Source organism: Trichosurus vulpecula, chromosome 7, assembly GCF_011100635.1.
Source record: "Trichosurus vulpecula isolate mTriVul1 chromosome 7, mTriVul1.pri, whole genome shotgun sequence".
Taxonomy (NCBI): Eukaryota; Metazoa; Chordata; class Mammalia; order Diprotodontia; family Phalangeridae; genus Trichosurus; species Trichosurus vulpecula.
This window is the reverse complement of record NC_050579.1, coordinates 241,883,160-241,895,263: the sequence shown is the minus strand read 5'-3', so window position 1 is coordinate 241,895,263 and position 12,104 is coordinate 241,883,160. Positions and strand designations below refer to the sequence as shown.

At 45.7% G+C, this 12,104-nt stretch overlaps 1 protein-coding gene across 1 annotated transcript in view; it reads left to right on the top strand.

The window, feature by feature from the left end:
* PTK7 (protein tyrosine kinase 7 (inactive)) overlaps positions 1-12,104 on the top strand; it is a 90,354-nt gene continuing 78,250 nt past the window's right edge. The window contains exon 1 of the mRNA XM_036767557.1: positions 1-302. Coding sequence (XP_036623452.1) covers positions 230-302 — 73 coding nt within the window. The 5' untranslated portion in view covers positions 1-229. The remainder of the gene's footprint in view (positions 303-12,104) is intronic.

The window sequence follows — 12,104 nt, the reverse complement described above, 5'->3', positions numbered from 1 at the left end:
GTCGAGGGGTGGGGCTTCCCTTGGCGGTGGCGCGCGGCTGCAGGCTGGTCGGGGAACGGGGCGCGCGGGCTCGGCTCGGCTGCTCTCGGCACAGCTCGGGCAGCAGCGGCAGCGGCGGCGGCCCGGCCCCGGCTCCTAGCAGCAGCGACTTCGCGTCCTGCGCCGCTCCGCGGAGCCGCTCCCCGCTCCTTCTCTTCCTCTTTCGTCCTCCCCTCTAGACCCGGCCGCGATGAAAGCGGAGCCGGGGGCCCCGGGCAGCTGCCGCCGGCCGCCGCTCCTCGGCTTTCTCCTGCTGCTGAGTGGTGAGTACCGAGGGAGCGGAGCGCCCTGGGCAGGAGAGCGCGGAGCGGGGCCGGCGCCCAGGGTGAGAGCGCGGGCAGGCAGCCCACCTGGGCAGCGGCCTCTCCGTGTCCTAGCCGGTCACGCTCCGCCTTACCTGCCGGGAGAGACCTGGCCTGGGCGACCCTCCTCCTGCCCCGGCGGCGGGCTGCCGGGCTCCGGGGGCCCGAGCGGGGAGAGCCGCAGAGCCCTACCCGCTTGGGGCCGGCTGCCTGGCGGGGCGGGGTCGTGCCCGGCTCCGGGCGGAGCCCTTTCTTTGGGGAGGTGGGATGCGCCCGGGGGGGACGCTGGGACTTCCACACAACAGCCCATCCACCTATCCATCCGTCTGTCCGCCCCAGCGCGGACGGACCTTTGTTAATCCGGACCGGCGCCCTCCTCCTTCCTTCTGCTAAGCAGCGATCCGGGCTCCTGGGGAGCGCGCACCGAGGGGACGGATTGGGGGTTTCTCCCTCCCCCAGCTGCCTATCCAGGGCAGTGAGTCCTGTGCCCAGCTCCCGGAGGAGCTGCTCAGGCCAGGTGGGCACGGACTGTGTGCACAGACTGCCGCTGGCACTAGGGAGTTACGGTGGCCCCTGCCAAAATCGGGCATGGTTGGCCCGGGAAGAGGTGGATAATGAAGTCGTAGGCGGCTGCCCTGTTGGGGATTTGACCCCTTTCCCCGGTCTCCATTCTGCCCCAGATGGTGCGGGCCAAGGCTGAAAGAGTTCATGCCTGCTGGCCCTCTTCTTTCTATTTATCTAGCCTTGGATTAAAAGGCACGAGCCGAAAAGTTTGTGCCTTCTCTTCTTGGAGGGCCCGGGCACTTTCGTTTGAGGTGTTTGTGTGATCTATATCTTTTGGTGTCCTATATATTTTTTAACGCCGTCCTGAATTTACCCTCTCCCATTTCTCCCCCAAGCTTGTGGCCATCCTAATTGCTGGTTCGCTCACACCTCAGAGGAGCTGGTTCAGAAGAAGCAGAGAATTCTGGAGCAGCATCGAGATAGTTGGCCTCCTTGACCCATAATAACAGCTGCTCCCTGAGACCTTGTGCTCCCTGTGAGATGAAGGTTCTGGCCATATTCTTGGCTTTGTGTTTGCCCAGCACGTTTGACCCAGTCATAATTTGTGACACCTGTTTAGTGAATTTGATTGGGGGGGGGGGGGTTCAGAGGTGGTAAATTTCTGTTATCTTTGCCTTTTGTGCCTGAGGTCATAGGGCTTGGTGGAAGCAAACGAGAAACAAGTGTTTGCACATAAAGGTAAGAGAGTCCTGGGGTACTTCTAGAGCTGTCGTAGACCCCTTGAAGGAAAGAATGTGATTGGCAGATTAGTTATTACATATGGCTGGGTCTACATCTGTTCTGAAAGGAAGTTTGGTGATTGTTTCTGTGATGGAGGAGTCCTCTAACCATATGGAAAAAGGCTGTCCTCTAGGTTCTCTGACTTTTTGTATTTTTTTTATTTTTGCTGTGATGGCTCCTCACCATCTTATTGTTTGGGGCTCACAAGGAGTGTTCCAGGAGCTCTAGGGGTGGGTATTCTTGTGGAACTGGAGCCTCAGTACCCATGTACAGCAAATGCTAAATTCCTTTGGCGAGGAGAAGACCAACTCCTTAGATGTTAATCCTGTGACGTTAGTGTGTGGTGGTGGTGGTGGTGGGGAGGGGATGGGGGGGACGGGACCAAGTGGGAGCTCGAGGAATGGGACATGAGGTCTGGAATCTCCTGGGGTGTGTGTGTGTGTGTGAAGGGGAAGCTGCCTTGTGCTCAACAAAGGAACATTTTAATGAGAGCCTTAAATCAACTCCACCAAATGGGCCCTGGTGTGGAACCTGTCCATGTGCTGTAAACAATCATAGCCCATGGCCGTGGCCATGGCGCCTGCTGTCCTTAAGTGAAATCCGGGGCTCAACACACCCCCGGACAGCATGACTTCAGGGGGCAGTGGGTTTTTTTTTAATAGATCACAGTAGAATTTTCCATCTCATTGTTTAACTATGTAATTAATTAACAAGACTTTGCATGGAGAGACCCCGGAGTATTAATAAGGGCAGAAGGAGAGGGGCCCAGGCAGCTGGGCTTGTTGTGAATTAGGATGTTTTGAAGTTTGAGTAATTATGAAGTAAATGGTCCAGTAACTTTCCAAACTTTGAGATCCCTGTTGTGATAAATATGGTAGAAGAGAAGAGGGCTTTCTCTTCTGGAAACTCAAGTTCCTGAACTAGTCAATTTGGCTTTTCTTCAGTTGCGCTGCCATTTACTTCCCCAGGCTCTTGCTTCTTGGGGAGGTGGTGGGGGGCACATACATGAAATGGCTCTCCATTCTGGGCGAGATCGGTCATTACTTTATGACTATGTTCAGGCAGCTCTAGGAAACCCCATGAATGGGTTTTCTGAGAGATTGGGGGAGGGACAAAGGGCGGGGGAGTGAACCCTCCAACTCATTTTATACCAGATGGACTGATCAATCTTGCTAGAATATTGCTTTTTATCATATTACTTCCCTATTCTAAAATCTTTTAAGGCTCCCCACTATCTTTAGGATTTTTCTTTTGACGTTCAAGCCCTCTGCAATCTGATCGAAATCTACCTTCCCATCTACATCTATGAAACATTCTCACTATTCCCTTATATGTCAAACTACACTACTTGGCTTTCTGAATGTGAACATGCCTTCAAACATAGGCTTTCACTGTAAAATGAGGGCATTGGGCGAGATGACTTCTAGGTTCCATTTAGTTCTAATGTGCTGTGATTTATAGATGTCTTCCCTCCCCTTCTCTGTCTACTGAAATCCTCCAATTTAAAATCTTACCACCATAGATGATCACCCCAGCCAAAAAAAAAAGATCTTTCAGTCCACTGAACTCCTACAGGATATATCTATACCACTCATATAGCTTTTATTATTTATTAACACCTAATATTATAGTTATTTGTGGACTTGCTCTCTCCCTTACTAGAATGGAACCTCCTGGAGTGGAGGGGCTGTCTTAGAGTGTTCCCTATAGGTCCTATAATGCTGTGCATATGGTTGGTGGTTGTAAATATTTGTTAAATGAATGGATATTTTGGGTGAGTCTAAAAATAATAATTTTTAGCATTTGTAAAGTGCTTACTACGTTCTGTGCACTGATCCTCACAGCAACCTCGGAAGGTATTTATTTAACCCATTTTATGGTTGAGGAATCTGAGGCCTACAGTTAAGTGTCCACAGGAGGATTTGGATTCAGGTCTGCCAGACTCCAGGCCCAGCGCTGTGTCCACTATACAACCTCTATGGCCTTAGGCAACGGGTTCAGTTGACAAAGATAAGGGTATCATCAACCCTTTCTTCCTCTTTGATTCTCCGGCCCCAGGTTCCCTTTCCTGGCGGGTTCTTTTGTCATTCATATACTCTCTCTGGTCTCAGGATTGGGGCTATCACTCTGCCATATCAAAGAAATAAACCTGCTTTGCCATTGGGGTTCCTCTTTCACAGTGCCAGTGTGTATTCTGGTACCCATTGAGGCTTCTGGGCACCAGGCTTTTGATGCTTTGAAAGAATGGAAAGAGCACTGGACTTGGAGTCACTGTACTTAAGCTGGGGTCCTGATTTTGCCACTTAGAAACTAGATGACCTTGAGAAAGTCAGCTCTTCTTTCTGAGTTTCTCTATCTGTGAAACGGTGGAGTTGGGCTAGATGTCCATAGGATCATCCGTTTAGAGCTAGAAGGAAATTTAAAATTTAAAATTCTCATTTTACAAATTATTGAAAATGGATCCAGATTATTTACGAAAGTTCAGAGTTCTTTCCATTGTTCAAGTCTATGAGTTTTTTATTCTACAGACTAGAGTGAACTGTCCCCCCTATTATAGGCCCGCTCTCCCCCCAGGAAACACAGGGGGACCAGACCTCGCAACTCCATACCCCTAATACTTTACTAACACTGCACTAGACTGTAGGCTAAGCTTATGGTAGACTAAAAGGATGCATACTATTAGAATACTACACTTACGCTATACTAGACTAGGCCTTGTTGGTCAGTTGTGTCCGACTTTCCTGGACCCTGTGGACCATACTGTGCATGAGATCTTCTTGGCAAAGATAATCGAGTGGTTTGCCATTTCCTTCTCTAGTGGATTAAGGCAAACGGAGGCTAAGTGATTTGCCTGGGGTCACACAACTAGTAAGGTCTTCCTGACTCCAGGCCAGTTGATCAGTCACTGAGCCACCTAGCTGCCCCTATACTATGCTTATATTAGACTAAAACTATACTATTCTCATTCTATACTTGACCATATAATATTAATACTATAACATATGCTTTTATCAGGCTGATGCCATACCATGCTTATAAAAGACTAATGCTCCACTAATTTCTGTCCACTATATTATTGCTAATTTATATCTACTATATTATACTAATACTACGCTTAGAGATACACTATGCTAATACGTTATATTATACTACTTTTAATTTTTTCATTTTAGGATCAGATCTATAATTCCTTCTGTTTAGGAAACTCTTGTTGAGAAAACTCTTACCGATGATAATGGCAACCACTGCACTTTATAATATCAGGAAATAGCCTGGGGCACTGAGCAGTTAGGTAACCTGACAAAGGCCAGGCAGCCAGTATATGTCAAAAGGCTGGACTTGAACTCAGGTCCTCCTGATTCCAAGATTTTCATCCAGTCTACCACATTACCTCATCTTTTTTTCATAGATTCAGAGATTGTCAGAATTGGAAGCGACTATAAAGAACATTTAGGCCGGTGCCTTCATTTTACACTGGAGAAGATTGAGGCCCAGAATGGCACTTTTGGCTTGCTAAACATTCAGAGATTAGATCAGAGATCAGATTAGTTGGTAGCCGAGTGAGGACTAGAACCATGTCTCCTGGCTCCTGGCTTGGGGCTCTTACCACTTGGCACCATACTGTTTTTCTACTGAAACTCAAGAGTATTGATTTTTACCGTTATAGCATTTATAACAGGGATCTGATTAGATGCATGTTACTTGAAGGCTCGATCCTAAGGAAGGGAGTTAACCAGCTGCCATAGCTGTGTGCTCCAGTACCTAGGCATCCATTATTTGTGTACTAGGGCCCCATAGATGGTACAGCTCTGGAGTCAGGAAGACTCATCTTTCTGAGTTCAAATGCAGCTTCAGACCTTACTAGCTGTGTGACCCTGGGCAAGTCAGTTAACCCTATTTGCCTCAGTTTCCTAATCTATACAATGAGCTAGAGAAAGAAAATGGCAAATCACTCCAGTATCTTTGCCAACAAAAGCCCAAGTGGGATCATGACTGACTGAAAAACGACTGAAGACAAAAATTTGCAATTTGCATACTGTTCCTCTTTGTTTGGTGTTGGTGGCATTGCCTCAGCTACATTTTTGTATCAGTTCTTTTCCTTTAGGCTAGATCAGCTTGTTCCTAAAGGCCAATAGCTTCCATTATTATAGCACTAGGACATATGTACTAAGCACCCAGGAAGAGTAATATGTAGTAGAGTCTACTATAGACTTCTGGAAAAGTGGTAGGAGAGAAACTGACTTTGGTACCCTTGTGTTTCTTCTAAGTACTTCTTTATATCTTTAAATCTGGTTACTGAAGATAAAAATGACCTTAGGTGATCTGCATTCATATATTATGATTTATTTTGTCTATTAGTTATACTTTTTATTGGGAAACAATCTTTTGTTTATTATATATGTAATTTTTAGAATGTTTGCAGCATTCTTAAGTACAATCTTAAAAAATTCTCAGGGCCAAACCTTTACCTAGAGGAACACAATTCTAATTTTAATAACTAGTCCCTCAATGAGGAAATTGCTTTCATTAAGTAGAAATTGGATTCAATGAGCAACTTTGAAAGAACACATCTATTGCATACAGCGAAGCATGTCTTTACTGGGCTTTGCCATGGTGTGTTGATCTGATCATGTTTGACTGGGGTGGGGTGGGGAGTAGAGGGAGGGGACAGAAAGAGAGAGAGAGAGATTGATTGATTGATTGATTCCTCTCAGGAATTCAGTTTTCCTGTATGTGAAAATGAAGAGGTTGGTTGGAATAATCTCTAGAGTCCCTTCCGTCTAAATCTTATGACCTATCACCATCAGCGAGTGATGCTTTATGCTTCTGGCCAAGTGATTTACTTCTGTGTGCCTCAATATTCCCATCTTTAAAAGGCGGGCTTTGAGCTTAATGGCTTCCAGGGTCTAAATCATCTCTTGCCTCATCTTTTGGATTTGATTGGATGTGGGGAATTACTGCTCTCGACTTCCAATGTGTAAGTCAAGAGAGACTTGACAAGCCAGCTCCATGGAGGAAAGGGTTATTCCCAGGGTTGAGTGTCCTTGGCTTGGCTTGCCTGCCTGCCCTCCTGGCCTTTTTCCTCTAACCTCAGAAACGTGTCTTTTTTGCTGTGTCCCCTTGGTGCTCCACTTCTGAATTAAAAGAACCAGAGGCTTGGGTCTAGTATTGCTGTGGTTAACTACTTAAGTCTTATCCATTACCTGCTCGGCTTAATCTTCTCATGTATTCTTTTTAGTACTGTTGCCCTCCCCCTCATGCCCCCCACCATCCAAGGTCTGGTGAAAGTGCCCTCGGTATAGCTGGGCTAGATTCCTGTCTTGGGGCTGCTGAGTTCACTATATTCCAGTACGCATTCATGCCAACTGCAGCCCTATGGCACTCTGGTGGAGCCTGCACAGCACAGCTAGTCGGTGGTTTTAGGAAGCCTTGTGCAGTGTGTCACTTTTTCCGCCCTCTTTTCTTCTCCATATTTAAGACATTTCTCGGTCATGCTGTCAAGAGGCAGTGTATGTAGCCAGGAGGCAACTTGGCTCCAAGGGCTAATGAACTTGGACCTGGCAGCTCTTCCTGGAGTCAGTCATTGAATTGCCAAGCACCCATTTCCCCCTCTGGATTAATTCTGTGGATAACTTAGGAAGCCTCACATAAGTACTCTGCTTGGTGTTTATCGGTAGTATTGTACATTAGGGTTTTCTGTGCCTGTGGCTTATTTTCTTCCAAGATTGGAAACCCCTCACAGAGCTGACGCCTGAGCTTTGCACCTTCCCTAGTGCCTGGCACAATGCTCTGCACACAGTAGGCACTTGTTTATTGAATGCCTGAAGAGAATCAGTGAAACTAGAAACTGGGCAAAGTCCTGGTTCCTATTTCTTAGAAACAGCATAACGGTAGTAACAGCGATTGGCATTTAAGTTTTCAAAGTGCTTTATAGCCGTGATTATCTCATTCGAGCCTCACAACAACTGTGAGGTGAGCACTGCGGTTGTGATTGTCATGATTTACAAATGAAGAAACTGAGGCTTAGAGAGTAAGTGATGCCCAGTGTCACATAGCAAGGGTCAGAAGTAGAGTTTAAAGCCGAGTCTTCCTCACTTTAGGTCCACTGTCCCACACTGACCTTGTTGTGTAGGCAGTGGGATTAAGTGACTTGCCCAGGGTCACACAGCTAGTGTCTGAGGCTGGATTTGAACTCAGATCCTTCTGACTCCAGGCCCAGGGCTGTAGCCACTGTACCACCTGGCTGCCCACCAGCATTGCCTTTGAGTGATGAGATCTGATATGGAATTTATCAGCTTTGTTGAAAGCTGGGTGAATGATGAAGGTTGTGAATCTTGCTCGTTAAAAGTGTTGAGCAACTCATTTGATCTTCTGGGCCTCAATTTCCTCATATGAAAAAATGAAGAGGGTTGTTCTCAATGACCTCTAAGGTCGTTTTAACTCTAAATAGTAATTTGGTTTCTTTACACGATTACCTTTTCTCCTGCCCAAGCCCTAGTCTGGGCTTGCCTCTGTGTCAGGGAAGGAGGCCAAAATTTTATGCCAGTAGTCATAGTTAATTTATTTAGTGCATGGATTGGTTAGAAGCTGGAGCTTAGAGCTCTTCCAGTCTAGTGCCCACATTTCACATGTGAAGAAACTGAGGCCCAGAGGGAAATGATTTGTCTCAGGATATTACAAGGAATTAGAAGACTCCAAATCCAGTAACTTTACAGAAAACTCCACTGCCTTGCCTGGAAATTGTGGACTCTTGAGTCACATGCTGAATGGGGGAGAGGTCGTAATTGTAGATTTAGAGGCAGTTGGAACGTCAGAGATCATCCAATCCAACTTTTTCATCTTCCAGATGGAGAAATTTAGAGCCAGAGAGCCTTGACTTGCCCAAGGTCACCAAAAGTAGGAAATGTCAGAGCTTGATTTGAATCCAGGTTCTTTGTCTCCTCATTCAGGGACCTTTCAACTGACATAATAGAAGAGAGGCCTGACTTGGAAGTCAAGAGCAGGGCTCTCGTCCTGCTTTTCTGTCACTATCTTCTTGTGGAACTTTTGCAAACCCCACTCTCTGGGCCTCAGTTTTTTTCACCTGTAAAATTAGAATATTCCCACGGTGCAGGACAAGATTCCTGATAAGAGCATTCATTGGGTCTGGCGAGGAAGAACCTAGGGTCAAAATCTGAGTTTGCTACCTTCTATCTGTGTAAGGTGTAAGCTCTCTCTGGACCTCAGTTTCTTTCCTTGTGAAATGAAGGGGTTGGGCTGTTCCTAAGGCCCTTTCTAGCGCTGCCATTTTAGGATTCTAATTAATTATTGAACACACCTGCTGTTTGCCCAGCATTATGCTAAGTGTTGTGTTGGGGGAGGGGCCGGCCTGCAGGGAGAGTACAGAATGGGTCAGGTTCAGAAATATATGATTCTTTAATATTTCTTTAACTAGGGAAGCAAGGCAGACACAGACACAAACAGATAAGGAACTCTGGAAGGAAATTCTGTCATTTAGTCTAACCCTTCATCTTTTTTTTTTTAATTTTTTTGAGGGGGGAAGGCAGGGCAATTGGCTAGTGCTCTATTCATTGTACTACCTAACTGCCCCCCAGTAGTTTTATTCTTTGTACTTGTATTAGCAATACCTAGCACAGTGCCTGGTACACAGGAGTTTGATAAATATTTATTGACTGATCTCCATAAGATGAAGGGTTGGGGCAGCTAGGTGGCACAGAGAGTAGAATGCTGGCCTGGGAGTCAGGAGGACCTGAGTTCAAATTCGGCCTCAGACACTTGACGTTTACTAACTGTGTCACTTTGGGCAAGTCACTTAACCCCAATTGCCCTGCCTTCCCCTCTCCAAAAAAATAAATGAATAAAACTATCTCATATTCACACCATATATTGCAAAAAATGAAATAGGTTGTACTCACATTCTAACTGGAGAGACAACTTTTGTTGCTCTTCGGTCGGTTGTATCCAACTCTTTGTGACCCCATTTGGGGTTCTCTTGGCAAAGATACTGGAGTGGTTTGCCGTTTTCTTCTTCAGCTCATTTCACAGATAAGGAAACTGAGGCAAATAGGGTTAAGTGACTTGCCCAGGGTCACGTAGCTAGTAAGTGTCTGAATTTGAGCTCAGGTCTTCCTGACTCCAGGCTCCTTGCTCTATCACTTTGCCACCTAGCTGCCCTATATATAAAATATATATATGTAATATATATAAAACTGTATATACACATACATATAAAATATATATATAGCATAAATATAAAGTTTGTTCACACACACATAAACAAAGCAGTTAAGTACAAGGTATTTTGGGAGGAAGGTCACTAGCACTTGGGAAGATCAGGAAAGGCTTCATGAGAAGATGGTTCCTGAGCTGAATTTTAAAGGAGGAGGGAGACAAGATGAGGTGAAGATAAGGAGGGAGTGGCATGGAGATAGGAGATGCAGTATTGGAGATGGAAAATCTTGAGTGAGGAACAGAGAGAAGGCCAGTTTGGTTGGATTGCAGAGTGCAAGAGGAGAATAACGTCCAGTGAGGCTGGGGTCACATTGCATAGTGTAGCTTTAAAAGCTAACTGGATTTTATGGTTTATCCTAGAGGAGAGATGGATGGATAAGATGCTCAGGAGCGCGCTCAAGCCGCACACACGCGCGCACACACACACACACACACACACACACACACCTACCTCTATCTATCCTAGATAAGGAACAACCACGATACAGTAACGTGCTAAATTAAATAGAGTTACAGGCCAAAATGTGTCATGAAGATAAATGTGATTGGGGAGTGGAGATTAGGAAGGGGAAGAGATGGGGGGGGGGGGGGGTGGTTTCTGTGAAGGCTTCATGAAGGGAATGGGATTCCAGTGGTGTCTAAACCTTAGGTTAAAATTATCTGGTACATTTCATGTTCAATTTGATGGCGCCCCTCATCACTTTCTTGTGATCATGTGGTGACTCCTGGGAAGTGCCTTCTGCCCAGCAGATAGGTAGGACACTGAAAAATACAAATTTTGTTGGTTTTGGATCTTCTGACACCATGTACCACCATGGGCACCACCTGGGACCCCTTAATCACGGAAAGCTTGTCTTTCTGGTCCTCATTCTTTTATCTCGCCAGAACGGAGTCAACAAAGCCCCTTTGACTGGCAGCTTCTTAAATAGTTTGCCTCATTCTAATGCACAGATTTTGCAAAGTCTCTTTGTAAAATGGTCTTGGTATTTCATCAGCAGCTCATAAATTTGGGACTTTTCCAAACACAGCCACTCTGCATTTCCTGGCTGGAGCTTCCCCTCCCTCACCCTGGATGCGGATTCTCAGGAAGGGCAGCACTGGGTTCGATGCTGACTTGCTGATTTACCCACAGCTCTTGGCACTCCCCTTCTCACTCCCTCACCCCCAGCCTCCCCTAAGATAAAAGACAAAGGGAGATTCAGGTAAGATACAACTAATTGCTCTGCATGGTGAGGAGACCTCCATTATTGTTGGTAAATAGTCCAACACTGAGCCAGGAGCCCTTTCTCCCCTAGAAAGAACACAAAGTCTTTTCTGCTTTTATTGGTGGCAGGCTATCTCCTGGAGCAACGAGTAGGGATGAGGGACACAGCTCTATCTACCTAGGTATAGGGATAAGGGCCTACTGTTTAATGGGTGCAGCTGCCATTTTACTGACTCTCTGCAGGTTCTGGGCTGCAGTGGGCTCTGCATTTGTTTCAGCAGTGTTGATAATACACCAGTGGTCCCTTCATTGCCATTCTCCTTCTCCCCCTTCTGCCAAGAGGAGAAAGAGGAGAGCAGAAAAGACCAGCAGTGGGAGGTTGGGGCATGAGGTTTAGACCCATCTTATGTCTGTGTGTCTTCTTTGGCAATTGGTGAGGTAACTTTACATAGTCACAGTAGAATGTGAACTCTTTGAGGATCAGGACTGATTTTTATATACATGCATGAATATATATGCACTTATAGCAATCCCTTCCACATTGTGGGGGTTAGGGGCATGGTACTTCTGATCTGGGAAATCCGCATGAAATGTTTTGGCCCTTCCTTCGTACCAGAGAAATCTAAATTTTTTTTTCTTTTATGGGGTGTTTATAGTACCTTACTGTGAAATTTAGGTTGCTATTATACAATACTATACATATATTTTATGCATTTCTGAGCTTCTAAACTCTTTCTGTGTTGTCTTCTGGCCTTCGTGTGTCGTCTTTGGCTTCCACAAAACTCCCCCCAAAATTCCCATTTAATTTCTTATGCCAAACCACAGTAAATCACAACTGAGACGGGGAAAGTCATGATGTGGAAAGGATTACTGTATACACACACACACACACGTGTGTACATGTATTTATGTACATACATATTTTTTTTTGTCCTTATGTCTCCAACCTAGCAGAGTATCTGGCATGTAGTTTTATAAATAGTCATTGTCATACTTAGATAACTTGTTCTGCTTTCCTAAGCCTCTGGAATAGGAGTTCTGAC